This window comes from Peromyscus leucopus, chromosome 2 (assembly GCF_004664715.2).
Source record: "Peromyscus leucopus breed LL Stock chromosome 2, UCI_PerLeu_2.1, whole genome shotgun sequence".
Taxonomy (NCBI): domain Eukaryota; kingdom Metazoa; phylum Chordata; class Mammalia; order Rodentia; family Cricetidae; genus Peromyscus; species Peromyscus leucopus.
The window spans coordinates 117965449-117980387 of record NC_051064.1 but is presented as its reverse complement, the minus strand read 5'-3'; the positions used below and the strand labels follow the sequence as shown (position 1 = coordinate 117980387).

Here is a 14939-nt window from a genome sequence, read left to right as displayed (position 1 = left end):
AGACAGGTTTCTCTGTGTAGCTTTGCGCTTTCCTGAGCTCACTTGGTAGCCAGCCTGCCTCGACTCACAGAGATCCGCCTGCTCTGCCCCGAGTGCTGGGATTAAAGGCGTGCGCCACAACCGCCCGGCGCCACCATACCTTTTTTGAGGCAGAATTATAGAGTTTCCCTTTGTAGTCTGGCTGGTCTGGAACTTACTACTTAGCCCAAGCTGCTCTTAAACTTGATATTGAACTTCTTGCCTTAACCTCCTAAATGATGGGATTAAGGGGTGTGTGTGTGTGTGTGTGTGTGTGTGTGTGTGTGTGTGTGTGTGTGAAGGGTATTAAATCAGGCATACTGTCTCACCCCTGTAATCCTAAAACTATGCTTTCAGGAGGTAGGGGCAGGAAGATCAGGAGTTCAAGGCCAGTCTCAGATATGTGAGGGGAGTTTCAGGCCCATCTGGGGTCTGGGTTACATGAAACTGTCTCAAAAAGGGCAGTGGGAGAGTTGGAGAGACTTCTTAGCAATTAAGAAGACACTTGCTTCTCTTGCAGAGGACCAGGATTCAGTTCCCAGCACCCAAATGACAGCTCACAACCCTCACTAACCCAGTTCTAGGGGATCTGACACTCTTCTTGTTGAGGGCCAGATTGACCGAGGCTTTTCCTGAGGCCCTGATGTATGGAGAAGGAACATAGCTCTTCTGAAAACCAGGAACATGCTTGGCAAGGCAAGTAATGGCCTGAAGCCAGGGCCTTGGGGGAGCTGAAGCTTCAGATCCTGAGAACCCAACTCTTCCCACTGTGTGGGGCTATGGTTATCAGTCTGAGGGGTTCCGTGAGCTTGGTCTGTAATGTTCTTGAGATACCCTGTGTTCCCCTTATGCAACACTGTTTGATTAGCTTCCCTCTGACTTACTACCATTGTGTGATAATTTCTGCTGACTCTGTCCCATTTCTCCGCTGGAATTAGTATTTAAGATGCTGTAATTCCTAATAGGCTTGCTTGGAATAGCTTGTGCAAGACCTCCCATCCCAAATTCATCTGTCTCCTTATCTTCTCATCTCTTGGTCCTCTCTCTCAGGACCTGTCCCTGAAGAATGACCTGTTGGTCTAAGTCACTTTTGACCTCCTCAGGCTCCTGCATGGATGTGGTACACAGACATATACTAAGGCACACACACATACACATAAAATTAAATTTTTTGAGACAGTTTTCTCTGATAATCCTGGCCATCCTGTAACTCACTCAGTAGACCAGCCTGGCCTCAAACTCAAGAGATCTGCCTGCCTCTCTCCCAAGCACTGGGATTAAAGGTGTGCCCCACCATGCCCTGCATAATTGTTTTTTTTTTTTTATTTTATGTGCATTGGTGTTTTGCCTGCTTGTATATCTTTGTGAGGATGTCAGATCTTTGAGTTACAGACAGTTGTGAATTGCTATGTGGGTGCTAGGAACTGAACCAAGGTCCACTGGTAGAGCAGGCAGTGCTCTTAACCACTGAGCCATCTTTCCAGCCCCAATAACATAATATTTTTAAACAGAAAAGAAAAATATCTCGTGCATGTCTTTAATCTCAGCATTTAGGAGGCAGAGCTAGGCAGAGCTCCATGATTTGGAGGCCAGGCTGGTCTACATCGTGAGTTCCAGGACAGCCAGAGCCTCATAGTGAGACCCTGTCTCAAAAACAACAACAGCAAAGCCCCCAAACAGATATAAACCAACCTCTACGCAAAAAAAAAAAAAAAAAAAAAAAAAAAAAAAGCCTGGAGTTGTATATCATGATTCAATTAAATTCTATTTATGAATTTATTTTTATCTATGTGTGTCACCTGTATGTAGGTGCTCATAGAGGCCAGAAAAAGGTATTAAATTCCCTAGAGCTGGAGTTACAAATAGTTGTAAGCCTCCTGACATAAGAGCTGGGAACTGAACTTGAATTTTCTGAAAAAGTGTTCTCACCCTCCTTGTACCCCTCGGCCATCTCGACTGCTCCAAATTTTTCCTTTTAGATAGGGGATCATGAATCTCAGGCTGGCCTCAAACTCACTGTGTAGGAGGCAAGAAACTTTGAACCTTCTGATTCTGCTCACCTCCATTTCCCCACTGTAGGAGAGGATGGCTTCTTTGCATTCCAAGATTTATTTATTTATTTATTTGTTTGTTTGTTTATTTATTTTTAAACAAGGGTCTCATGTATCCCAGGCTGGCCTCAAAATTCATTCTGTAGGTAGGAGAGGATGGCCTTGAACTCCTACTCTTCCTGCCCTCACATCCTGAGGGCTCAGATGAAAGTACAACCACCCTTTAGGGCTGAGGTTTGAGTCCAGGGCATTAATAGGCAAGAGCTCTATCAATTGAACTATATCCTCTGCAACTTGGAACTTCTGATCCTTCTTGCCTCCCCCTCCCGAGTGCTGGCATCATAACCTTTTCTTTTTTTTTTTTTTCCCCCGAGACAGGGTTTCTCTGTAGTTTTGGTGCCTGTCCTGGAACTCACTCTGTAGACTAGGCTGCCAGGAACTCACAGAGATCCGCCTGGCTCTGCTTCCCAAATGCAGGCATTAAAGGCGTGTGCCACCACCGCCCGGCTTCAAAACCGGTTTTATGCAGGGCTGGGATTTTGAACCCAGAACTTTATGTTAAGCAAGCACTGTATTAATTTAGCTACATCCCCAGCCCATATTTATGAAGTCTTTAGCACAGCGCCAGGGCAAAGTATTCACTGAGAAATCTGTAACTTTCTAGAAAGGGGTCTGCAGAGCCCAGATTTTCACTGCTCCGGTTCTGAGAACCAGCCCTCCACTGTAGAGGAAGGACAGGTGGCTAGAAGGACCCACTAGGTATCATAGAGGATCTCATTCTCCAGGAAGTACAGGAATCTATGCCTAGAGAGGTGCTTGCGCGGTGCACTGTGGGACGGTTGGAGGTGCGGCCAGCCGCGCATGACTGTCCACGTAGCCTGTGCGCACGCGCAGTTTGCGGACCCCCGACCCTTCTAGAAGCTCGCTGTGGAGTTTGAGGTTCCCAGGGGAGGGATGTGCAAAGTCCCTGGTCTGGCTTCTACCGGCGGTTCCTCTTCACAGGACAGCGGGGGACTAGTCCGTCCCGCGCGTGATTCTGGAAGCGGGGCCCTCGCTCCTCCCTGGGGTGGGGTTTCGTCCTCACCGCCGGACTTAAGCCCGGGCCTGTCGGCCCAGTACTGGAGTGCAGAGCTCAATTCTGCCCACATTGTCTTCTCCGCAGCCTGCGCTCACTGCCAAGGTGAGTTCTTCCTACTACTGGCCTTTTTTTTAAAGAAATTTTTTCTCCTGAGGAAGAAGCCGGGGTCGGGCCCGAGGTTGAGCAGGGAGCGTCGTCATTTAGGCGGATGTGGCTACCCCATTTTTTTTTTCCCCCTGAGGAAGAAGCCGGGGTCGGGCCCGAGGTTGGGCAGGGAGCGTCGTCATTTAGGCGGATGTGGCTGGCTAGCCCATTTTTTTTTTCCCCCTGAGGAAGAAGCCGGGGTCGGCCGAGGTTGAGCAGGGAGCGTCGTCATTTAGGCGGATGTGGCTGGCTAGCCCATTTTTTTTTTTTTTCCCCCTGAGGAAGAAAGAAGCCGGGGTCGGCCCGAGGTTGGGCAGGGAGCGTCGTCATTTAGGCGGATGTGGCTAGCCCATTTTTTTTTCCCCCCGAGGAAGAAGCCGGGGTCGGCCCGAGATTGAGCAGGGAGCGTCGTCATTTAGACGGATGTGATTTAGTTTCCGATTTGAGCTCTTCCGCATATTCTGTTTGTTCCCAGATAACCTGTGTGTCTCTCCACCTCTGTTTCCTTAGAGCTGGAATGAGCAGGACATCGGTGCTATAGCGAGAACTGGGATAAACCTTTGAATGCGCCTGGTATATATCAAGTGCTTTGTAAATTTTAGTTGCCATCCCTGTTTTCTCATCTGCACGACATTTCTAGGGCCTCTGCCTTTCCTAATGGGGGCTTCTGGGATGATTCGAGGAAGTGGCGGAAGTGGGAGCGAGAAATGTCGCCTTGGGTTGAGAAAACTCGGACATGTTATGTAGATATCCTGTTGCCACCGAGCTCTTTTAAAGTGAAAATACACGAACCTTCACTTCATCGAGCCTACTATTAATGGACTTTACCATTTAGACTCCATAATCAGGACTGTAGGACCTCCCTAGGTTCTGATTAGGCCTGTTACTTTTCCAAGGTTCCATTTTTTAATCTGTAATACAGGTTTGATTTTAGTATGATCCTTTCTGGTCCGGTGGGATTGATTATTATTTATATGTATTTTTTTCAGACAGAGTCTCTTAAGAATGTTTTCTAAAGATTTGTTTATTTTATGCCTATTAATGTTTTGTTTGCATGTATGCATGTGCACCGTGTGGGTGCCTGGTGCCCGTGGAGGTCAGAAGGCAATGGATCCGCTGGAACTAGAGTTATGGGTGATTGTCAGCCAGTATGTGGGTTCTGGGAATCAAACCCAGGTGCTCTGTGGGAGAAACAAGACTTAAACAACTGAGCCATCTCTCCAACTGCAGAGACAGGGTCTCTTGTATCTTAGTCTTGCCTTGAACTTGTGATATGTAGCCAAGGTTGATGTTGAATTCTCTCGTCTTCCTGCCTCCAACCTTCTGAGTGCTGGAATTGTAGGAGTTTGTCACTGTCTGGGTATTTATGAAGTGCTGGGGGAGTCAAACCCCGGGGGAAGAGCACTTTACCAGCTGAACTACACCTCCAGCCCAGAATTTTAATCCCAGCCTGGAGAGGCAGAGGCAGACTGATCTCTGTGAGTTTGAGGTCAGCCTGGTCTACAGAGTGAGTTCCAGGACAGGCTCCAAAGCTACACAGAGAAACCCTGTCTCGAAAATAAACAAATAAACAATCAAACAAAGAAGAAGAAGAAAAAAGTTTCAGGGAGGAACCAGAAATTCCAAGTGCTAACTCAGTGGTAAGTAACAATTAGCTAGGCAGGTGTGAAGTTTGGGGAAAGAAAATGTGCAGAGACCCGCAGTCATGTGCTGCTTGTTCACAGAGTCTGGGGAAATGAGGAATGTGGCAGCCAGTTTTAAAGGAGTTTGGACTTTAATCTTGGTAGAATTGCTGAACACTATGAGCCAAGGAGTCACATGACTGGATTTGGTGAATGGATTTTGAACAAGTCCAAATTAAAAGTAATGGCTGGTTTAGGCAAGGGATGGTAGTGGTCATAGATAGGGCAAGGACAGAGGAGGTAAATACATGGGAAAGATTTATATTCCAGTCTCAGGGATTGTATATATTTATTTTAATATTTACTTTTGGTGTTTTTGAGACAGGGTCTTAGTATGTAGTGTAGTGTTACCATGAACTTGTGGCGTCTTGCCTTATTTAGCCTAACGTGCACCATCACACCTGACTCAGGAAGTATATATTTTTAGAGAGTTGGAAGGTTTTGGGCTTGTATGTTTATTATTATTATTTATTTATTTTGTTTGTTTTGTGTCAGTCCATGCCTCTGCCTCCCAATGTCCAGCTTCTAACAGGATATTTTTGTTTGTTTTTCAAGTCAGGGTTTCTCTGTGTATCCCTGGCTCTCCTGGAACACACTCTGTAGACCAAGCTGGCCTTAAACTACCTCCTCTGCCTCCGAGTGCTGGGATTAAAGATGGGAGCTACCACAGCCATGCAGTGATCTAATAGAATGCAGCAAACGGAACAAGTCTGGACCAGTATTACATATTTAGGATGATTTTTCAAGCAGAGTTCTTAAAAGTGCAGGAGAAGATAAAAGCTCCATTATTTTGTTGTTACTGTATGAGTGGGTGTGGAGGTCAGAGGGTAACTTCAGACATTGGTTCTTTCTACTATGGATGGATGCTCAGAATTGAACTCAGGTTGCCCATTAGATAACTTTTTAAAGAGTTCCATGAATAATACTGTGAACATGTTTTCTGGTTTGTTTTACCAGAATAATTTTTTTTTTTAATTTAATTTAATTTTTTTCTCTGAGTCAGGGTTTCTCTGTGTAGTTTTGGTGCCTGTCCTGGATCTCACTCTGTAGATAGGGCTGGCCTTCGAACTCACAGAAATCCACCTGGCTCTGCCTCCTGAGTGCTGGGATTAATGGTGTGTGCCACCACTACCCGGCCCAGGTTTGTTTTAATACTTGCTATCCAAGGCTTTGGGTCTCTGGTGAATTAGAGTATACAGAAAGAAGAGAATGAGTTAGATAATGTGCATACTGCTTTAGATGTAGTTATCTCTTGGCATAGTGGAGCTGAGATTCAAACCCAGGTTTGTGCATTTCTAGATCCTCGACTGTCCTGCACCCTTGGGCACCTGTTGATCATTCTGGTAGAAAGGCCCAGAAGAACTAAGCATGCTAAACTGGTGTAGGGAAAGTGAGGGTTTTAGATGGTTTCTGAAAACACAAATTTGACCAAAGGAAAAAGCGAAGAGGATGGGGAAACAGTCAGAGGACACTGGCATTGGTGGGACGCAGAGGGAAGGTCTTCAAAGTCAGGAAACACTTCCTTTTTGTCTCGTCAGCAGCTCTACTGGGTTGTGTGGAAAGTCGTTGGTGCCTAAAGCAGACTACCAGAAAATCACAAGCCAGCAGAGATTACTTTCTGACCTGATTGGAATCTGTCTTCTGCTGTGGCCCTTCCATTCCCTTCTCGGAAGTTCTTATTATTTACAGATCTTTGTTTGTTCCTTCTGCCTTTTACCCCACTCCTTTGGTTTTTAGTTTCACCTGCAAAAGGAATGAAGAAGCAAGATTAAGGTTTCTTCCATGTTCCCTATAAGCTAGGCCTTTGTTCAGTCTCCACCCTTGTAATTTCAGAGCCTTCTCATGCGCTGGGGGAAGTAAACACCTTATTGTTTCCTATCAAGCCCCTGCAGGAACTTAGCCTTAGAGCTGCTTGCTTGATCCTTAGGAAGTCTGTGGTTACAAAGATCATTGCACTTGGCAATTTGGCTTGCTGCCTGGATTGACTGGTTTTGTTGTAGTTTTAGCAGAAAGAATGGCTTTTATATTCAAGTTTTGCAAGGCTATAAAAATTCTTTCAGTCAGAAATACTAGGAAAGCAATTTTGGTATGTCTGTTTACTCACAAACTGTATTATTACCTGCCTTCCCATACATCTTTCAAAACTTGGGAACAAAGGTCATATTTATGAAGATGTTACTGGCAGGTAGATCAGTCCCAGGAGCCTATTTGTGGTACTGATAAGATCAAGGGGAAAGGTTATTTCTACTTCATTGGCTCTTAGAGTAAATATTCCCTCTCCCTTCTCTTTTTGATACCTCTGGTTCATTTTCCTCCCTACTTACTGAGTATTGAACCTAGGGTCCCAAACGTGTTAGGTCAGTATTCCACCACTGAGCTGTTGTTAATCCTAAAGATGTTAATCCCAAAGAGGTGAAAGACCATCAACCCAAATCGTCAGAGCAAAATTAATTAAAGCAATCAATTTATCTTTTGATTAATTTATTTACTAATAATTTATTTGTGTACACAGGCTACCTCCCCTTAAGGTGGGATTCAATAGATCAACATTTTAAGTGGGGAAGCTCAGGGGTAGGGGGTTTCCAAATGGGGGATTTAGCAGGGAAATAGGCAGGGTTACAGAAGCAGAACATAACAAGGTAGTTATAATAACCTTTTGAAACAAAGACTTGGTTGCCATTCTCTGAAGCAGGCAGTACAGAACCATTTGTAGGTAAAGTTACAGGTGGGGCATAATCTAATCCTTGAGAAACAGATTTGATCATAAACAGGAATGAATCTAGTTTGCCTTTACCATAATATGACTTTCAAGTCTAAGGAGGCAGTGCCTGAGGAGGCCAGAAGAAGGCGTAGTATCCGGAATTACAGGTGGTGTGAGCTGCCATGGTGCTGGCAGTACAACTTGGGTCCTCTAGGAAAGCAACTAGTGCTTCTAACCACCGAGCCATCTCTCTAGTCTCCATCCAAACATCTTAAAATCCAGAATCAGTAATTAATACGACTTTGTTTTGTGGAATTCATTTCCTTTTCTATAGGACATGATGTGTGTGTGTGTGTGTGTGTGTGTGTGTGTGTGTGTGTGTGTGTTGTAAGGAATATATATATACATGTGAGTATATATGTGGATGTATATATATAATTTATTTATTGGGATAGGATCTTACTATATATAGCTCTGGTTGGCCCGAAATCTGTTACGTAAACAAGCTGGCTTTTCAAGTTCTGGAATCAAAGGCGTGAGCCACCACAGCCAAGTGAGATAAATTTTTTATAGATTTTATATATATATATATATATATAGATAGATATAAAATTTTTTATATAATGTTTTTACCTGTCTCTTGAAGCTTTTCCTTATATCCTTAATTTTTTCCACTTTGCTGTCTATATGGGACAAATAAGTTTACCTTTCTGATCCTATTTTCTCGTCTGAAAAATGGTAAGTAGTATATTTTGCTTGAAGGATCCAGCTCAAGCCTCTGAACTTGGCCAGTCAGTCAAGTCTGAGAGGGATTCAGAGAGTCTAGTCTCTCTGTGTTTGAAAGTTTGCATTTCTGAATTTGAAATGTTCCTGCTGGGGATACTCATGTCATCCTTAGAAGAGCCATCCTTTTCTGGGCCTGCTCTGCTGTGGCACTCGGTCTCATAATGGCCTTTGTTTGTCCTGCACGGCCTGAGACCTGGCTTATTTGCCTGGTGCTTTGCGTTTGTTGGAACTTGTTTTGGTTTTGGTTTAGTTTTTGGTTGTTTTTTAATATCCCTGACTGGCCTAGAACTCACTGTGTAGACCAGGCTCACCTCGAACTCACAGAGAGCTGCCTTCTGAGTGCTGGGAAGGGTTTTTGATTTCTTGATACAAGCTGGCTTGGAACTTTTGATCCTCCGACCTCAGTTTCCCATGCTGTGTTCGATTTGTGTTTTGTGTTTGTTGCTAGACAAGTGTACCACTGAGCTACTCTCTGACCGTCAGAAACTGGAGCTTTTGAACCCTGGTCTTTAGCCTTGCTGTATGAAGGCCAGCCAGGCCAGTGGTCTGGTTAGTATTTGTCCAGGAGCTACTGGGTTTGGTTGATTTCCGGGACCTTGTCTCCGTCTCTGCTCACAAGCCGTTATAATGAGGTGTTTGCTTCCCACATCTGCCACCACTCCTGTCTACTCCTTTCCTGAGCCGTGTATGCAGCAGTGGATGGTGAGGCTCAAGGCAGCACTAACTTCCTCACCATTTTTTTCTATCTGTGTTTTAGGGGATGATGGCTTCCTGTGTCCTCCTGCACACTGGACAGAAGATGCCTCTGATTGGTCTGGGGACATGGAAGAGTGAGCCTGGCCAGGTGAGTGATTGGGAAGGAACAACAGAGAGACCACTTGGATCTCTTGTCATGGAATAGGAGGGATTTGAAAGAAGTGCCCTGTATTTTCTCCAGTAACCCGTTACCTTTCTGGTAAGGATAAGTGAGGGCAGTGGGAAGAGATGCGGGAAGAAGGGACACCCATGAGCCCTTAGTTTCCCCAGCTAACTCAGAGGGAACTGACGGCTGCAGAGCATCTCTACATAGTGCTATGGCAGAGTTGAGGTCTCTGTTTCCAGGTCTGAGCTCTTAGTCCCACTTAACACCCCATGTTGTGATTACATCTCCTGAGAATTGGGCCCTCCTCAAGTGCATATTTTGGAGTTGGGAGCATAGTCCAAAGCTTGGGAAGTTACTGGGTCAACTCTATAGACAAGAGTTAGGGAAAAAATTTTTTGTTTGGTTTTTTTTTGTTTTGTTTGTGTGGGTTTTTTTTTTTTTTTTTTTTTTTTTTTTTAAAGACAGGTTTTCTCTGTGTAACAGCCCTGGCTGTCTTGGAACTCACTCTGTAGACCAGGTTGGCCTTGAACTTACAGAGCTCTGCCTGCTTCTGCCTCCCAGTGCTGGAATTAAAGGTGTGTTGTCACCACTGCCCAGCGAGTTTGGAAAAGTTTTTAATTGAATTTTATTTTGTTTTGTTTTTCAAGACAAGGTTTCTCCCTGTAGTCCTGGCTGTCCTGGAACTAGCTCTGTAGACCAGGCTGGCCTTAAACTCACAGAGGTCTGTCTGCTTCTGCCTCCTGAGTTCTGGGATTAAAGGCATTTGAGGTGAACTTTTTTTTTTTTTTTTTTTCGAGACAGGGTTTCTATGTGTAGCTTTGCGCCTTTCCTGGGACTCACTTGGTAGCCCAGGCTGGCCTCGAACTCACAGAGATCCGCCTGACTCTGCCTCCCGAGTGCTGGGATTAAAGGCGTGCGCCACCACCGCCCGGCTGAACTTTTTTTTTTTTTAATTTTAGATTTATTTATTTTATGTTTTGTTGATGAATGTTTTGCCTTTGTATATGTATGTATACCATATGTATACCTGGTGCTCAGAGAGGTCAGAAGACTACATCTGATTCCTTGAACCAGAGTTATAGACGATTATGTGCTACCTTGTAGATGCTGGGAACTGCACCCAGGTCCTCTGGAAGAGCAGCAGCCAGATGATTAACCAGAGTTTAATAAGAAGGATAAGAAAGCATTGCTGTTCCTAATTCTTGTCACTTTACCCCTTGGTCTTAAGGTATAGCACATAGAATAGCAGGATAAGCAGGCAGAGCAGAATCCTGACTTTTTTGCTGACACTTGGGGGGTTCTGTTATACTCAGGTGGGGAGCCATTAAAGTCTGGAGCCATTTCTCCAGACTTGAGCTTGAACTTCTGATCCTTCTGCCTTTATCTCCGGAGTGCCGATTTACAGGCATAAGCCAGCACATTCTGTTTATTCTAGAGATCAAATTTAGGACTTCATACATGCTAGGCAAGCAGTCTACCATCTGAGCTATATTCCTAGCCTAGGATCATTTTTCATCTTCTCCCTCTGACCTGCATGGGTGACCTTCATATTCTCCTTCTCCCTTAGCAGCTCAGACCAGTGAAACTGACATCTCTGTTTCCCTCCTTGGCAGGTGAAAGCAGCCATCAAATATGCCCTTAGTGTAGGTTACCGCCACATTGATTGTGCTACTGTCTATGGCAACGAGACTGAAATTGGGGAGGCCCTGAAGGAAAATGTGGGACCAGGCAAGGTGAGAACTGGGGACACAAAGAAATGGGATAAGAGAACTTAGAGTGGCAGCTGGGACTTGGTCTTGGATGAGGGAAACTGGCATCAGCTCCCAGCATGTCCAGCTTTTTGACATTGTCATCTGTAAAGTTCATGCTTGAGAATTACATGATGGCATTAAAAAGAAAACCTCATATTTTAAGTTTATGATTTTGCATTGGGTCACATTCTGGGGCATACTTCTGTTCTTCTCCTATAGGTGTGGGTAGGTAAGATTGGGTTCCCAGGGCTCTTCTCACAGTAGGCTCTGCCTCTGTCACAGGCCGTGCCTCGAGAGGAGCTGTTTGTGACATCCAAGCTGTGGAACACTAAGCACCACCCTGAGGATGTAGAAGCTGCCCTCCGGAAGACCCTGGCTGATCTCCAGTTGGAGTATCTGGACCTCTATTTGATACACTGGCCCTACGCCTTTGAGTAAGCCTTGCCCCTGCAACTTTTCTGGAAGCTGGGGGTTGGGTGTGGTAGTGTTAGTAATTTATTATGTTCATAGCTGCAGAACAGGATAAGAACATTTATCTGTGCAACAAGCAGAAGAGCCTATGTACCATGGGATCCTTGCCTTTCCTGCAGCCAGGTGATTAGGTATATAATAAGGATAACAGCATGTACCCTGCATTTATATGAGTGGTCTCCAGTGCTCTATTGTTCAATCAGGAAACATGCTGCTCTTCATCTACAGTAGGTCCCCCAAGGTTTTGGCTGTGAGTGTTTCTCAACAGAGAGTCTGAGAAGTCTTATATTAGCACTGCGCCCTTGTCAGATGGGCAGAACTCCTCCTGAGGAACATGGCATTAAGGAAGCTGTACTAGAGAAAAGGAGATAGAATCTGGGCCTCTCAGCCAGGTGTTGTGTCAAATGCCTTTAATCCCAGCACCTGGGAGGCACAGGCAGGCGGATCTGAGTTTGCGGCCAGCTTGGTCTACAGAACTAGTTCCAGGACAGTGAGGGCTGACACAGAGAAGCCTTGTCTTGAAAAACCAAAGAATTAAAAAAAAAGATTCTGGGCCTATGAAAAAGAGAAGAAGGGGTGGGCATTCCATGTAGAAGTAATACCTGAGTTATAAACTAGAAGGATAAGAAAGCATTGCTGTTCCTAATTCTTGTCACTTTACCCCTTGGTCTTAAGGTATAGCACATAGAATAGCAGGATAAGCAGGCAGAGCAGAATCCTGACTTTTTTGCTGACACTTGGGGGGTTCTGTTATACTCAGGCGGGGAGACAATCTCTTTCCCAAGAATGCCGATGGAACCATCCGATATGACTCTACCCACTATAAGGAAACCTGGAAGGCTCTGGAGGCACTGGTGGCAAAGGGGCTGGTGAAAGCCCTGGGCTTGTCCAACTTCAACAGCCGGCAGATCGATGATGTCCTCAGTGTGGCCTCTGTGCGCCCAGCTGTCTTGCAGGTAAGCACTGCAGATCGATCAGTGGAAGATGGGTTATGTGTACAGAGCATGAGTCATCAGGTGAAGAGTCTCCGTAGTGGAGATGGCAAGTTGTCAGAATGTTGTTGAAGGAGTTCTCTGTATAAAGGTGGATTTGAAGTCCTGGAAGAGCATGAACTCACCAGTGAGAACCAGTGGGCTTAGAGGTCAACAGTGGAGGGCTATTATAACCAGAGTTTAATAAGTGGGTGTGGTCACCCCATGCTGAAGCATTGTTACTTGTTTCAGGTGGAATGCCATCCATACCTGGCTCAAAATGAGCTCATTGCTCACTGTCAAGCACGAGGCTTGGAGGTGACTGCTTACAGCCCCTTGGGTTCCTCTGATCGTGCCTGGCGCCATCCTGATGAGCCGGTCCTGCTTGAGGAACCAGTGGTCTTGGCACTAGCTGAAAAACACGGCCGATCTCCAGCTCAGATCTTGCTCAGGTATGGGACATTTTTAAGGAACAGGCCTCTGGTAAGGGAAAGACTTGATTGGGAGGCAAGAACTGAGGGAATTATTTTTTTGAGACAGGCTGGCCAGGAACTAACAGATCCACTTACTTCTGCCTCCAGAGTGCTAGGATTAAAGGTGTGCACCACACTTAGCTCAAGGAATTTTTTATTTTTATTTTATTTTTATTTTTTTAATTTGCCAGAATAAGACTGAGGATTTTACCATGTGGTCTGGAGTGAGGCTATAGTAAGGCATGTCAGCTATTCTAATCAGGCTCAGGTGGTCTAGGATTTAGGGAAGATTAAAATAATGTTTCTGAATACTAACCCATATTCCTTATCTTCATTCCCCACCTAGATGGCAGGTTCAGCGGAAAGTAATCTGTATCCCCAAAAGTATCACTCCTTCTCGAATCCTTCAGAACATTCAGGTACTTGGTCATTAGGTTCTGTCTTCTTTAATCTATTGAGATATCTGGCCCTGATTCTGCCTGCTAAGAAGCCAGTATTGAGAGACTCCAGCTACCACTCACAAGGCTGATTTTTCTGTCTCCCAGGTATTTGATTTCACCTTCAGCCCTGAGGAGATGAAGCAATTAGATGCTCTGAACAAAAATTGGCGGTATATTGTGCCCATGATTACGGTAAAGATGTGTAACCATTCAGAAGCAGGGACAGGGAAGAAGAGGTTTGGGGTGTGATGGCTCAGGTATGGCCTCAGGCTTGCTGGCTGGAGAAGGGACAGAAGGTTGGTGGGGTTGCCATCCAAGATGCAGAGCTTGTTTCTTCTCTGTGCTTCCTCCTTCCCTGTCTTCTGTCTGCCTTCCCTCTTTTTAATTTTTTCTTTTGAGACAGAGTCTCACTATTTTGCCTTAGCTGGTCTGGCACTCATAGAGGTTTGCTTGCCTCTGCCTCCTGAATGCTGGGATTAAAGGTGTGCGCCATCATGCCTGCTCTCCCCTCCCCACCCCCAACAGGGACTTACACTGTCGTTGATGCTTTTGTGGAACTCACCGTGTATCTCGGGCTGGCTTTGAACTCCTGACATTTCTCCTATCTGATTTCTCTTTCTTTCCCTTTGCCTTTCTGTTTCCCTCTTTTTCCTTTTAGGCACATTTTAAACTCCATTCTTCTCCATTCTCTTGCCTCAGCCTACCAAGTGCTGGGCTACACCAAGCTTTGCTCCAATGGTCTCATTCTCTTGAAGTTTGGGAAAATTAGTATGACTCAGGTATAACATACATAACCTGTGAGTCTTAGTCCTGCTTCTTGATTATCTTGTCACCTATTTAATTTCTCCAGTTAAATAATAAGAGAGGAGTTCAGGGGGCTGGAGAGATGGCTCAGTGGTTAAGAGCACTGGCTCATCTTCCAGAGGACCCAGGTTCAATTTCCAGCACCTACATGGCAGCTCACAACTATGTCTGTAATGCCAGGGCCTAACACTCTCTTACAGACATACATATAGGTAAAACACCAATAAAATAAAAATAAATAAAAAAGAAAGGAGCTCATAATACATTCTCAACCTTGTTGAAGTCTGCTACATATAAGGAAGTAAACAGATTCTAGGCACATTGTTCCATTTCAGACTATGAAGGCTTAAGGGTAAGGCCGACCACGTACCAGGCCGTGGGTTTGATGCTGGAATCACTGTTGCTGTAGCATTAACAATTGAGGTTGGGGTCCTACTGATGTCAGCTACCACAGTGCTGAGATAGGTAAAACTCTTCAGAAGAATTGGAGGTAACACTGTGGTTCTTTGGAGTGTCAGTGCTTGCTAATGGATTCTTCTGTTTGTCTCTCTTTTCAGGTGGATGGGAAGAGGGTCCCCAGAGATGCCGGACACCCTCTGTATCCCTTTAATGACCCCTACTGAGGCTATAGTTTCTCAGCTTCCTTTCAGCTCTCCTGCTAAGTGTTGCCTGCTACACCTGATAAAAATAAAGCCATTGGAATGTCT

At 45.1% G+C, this 14939-nt stretch overlaps 1 protein-coding gene across 2 annotated transcripts; it reads left to right on the top strand.

The window, feature by feature from the left end:
* The first annotated feature begins 2918 nt into the window (after positions 1–2918).
* Positions 2919–14939, top strand: Akr1a1 (aldo-keto reductase family 1 member A1). 2 transcript variants are annotated; one of them, XM_028889683.2, is made up of 10 exons: positions 2944–3249; positions 9218–9304; positions 10936–11055; positions 11356–11507; positions 12305–12500; positions 12768–12967; positions 13335–13407; positions 13534–13620; positions 14087–14207; positions 14790–14939. In XM_028889683.2, exons 2-9 carry the CDS (start codon positions 9221–9223, stop codon positions 14195–14197), a joined length of 1023 nt encoding a protein of 340 aa, XP_028745516.1. In that variant the 5' UTR covers positions 2944–3249; positions 9218–9220; the 3' UTR covers positions 14198–14207; positions 14790–14939. The 2 variants fall into 2 exon arrangements, with proteins under 2 accessions (XP_028745524.1, XP_028745516.1); XM_028889691.2 differs by lacking the exon at positions 14087–14207 and having other exon boundaries at positions 2919–3249.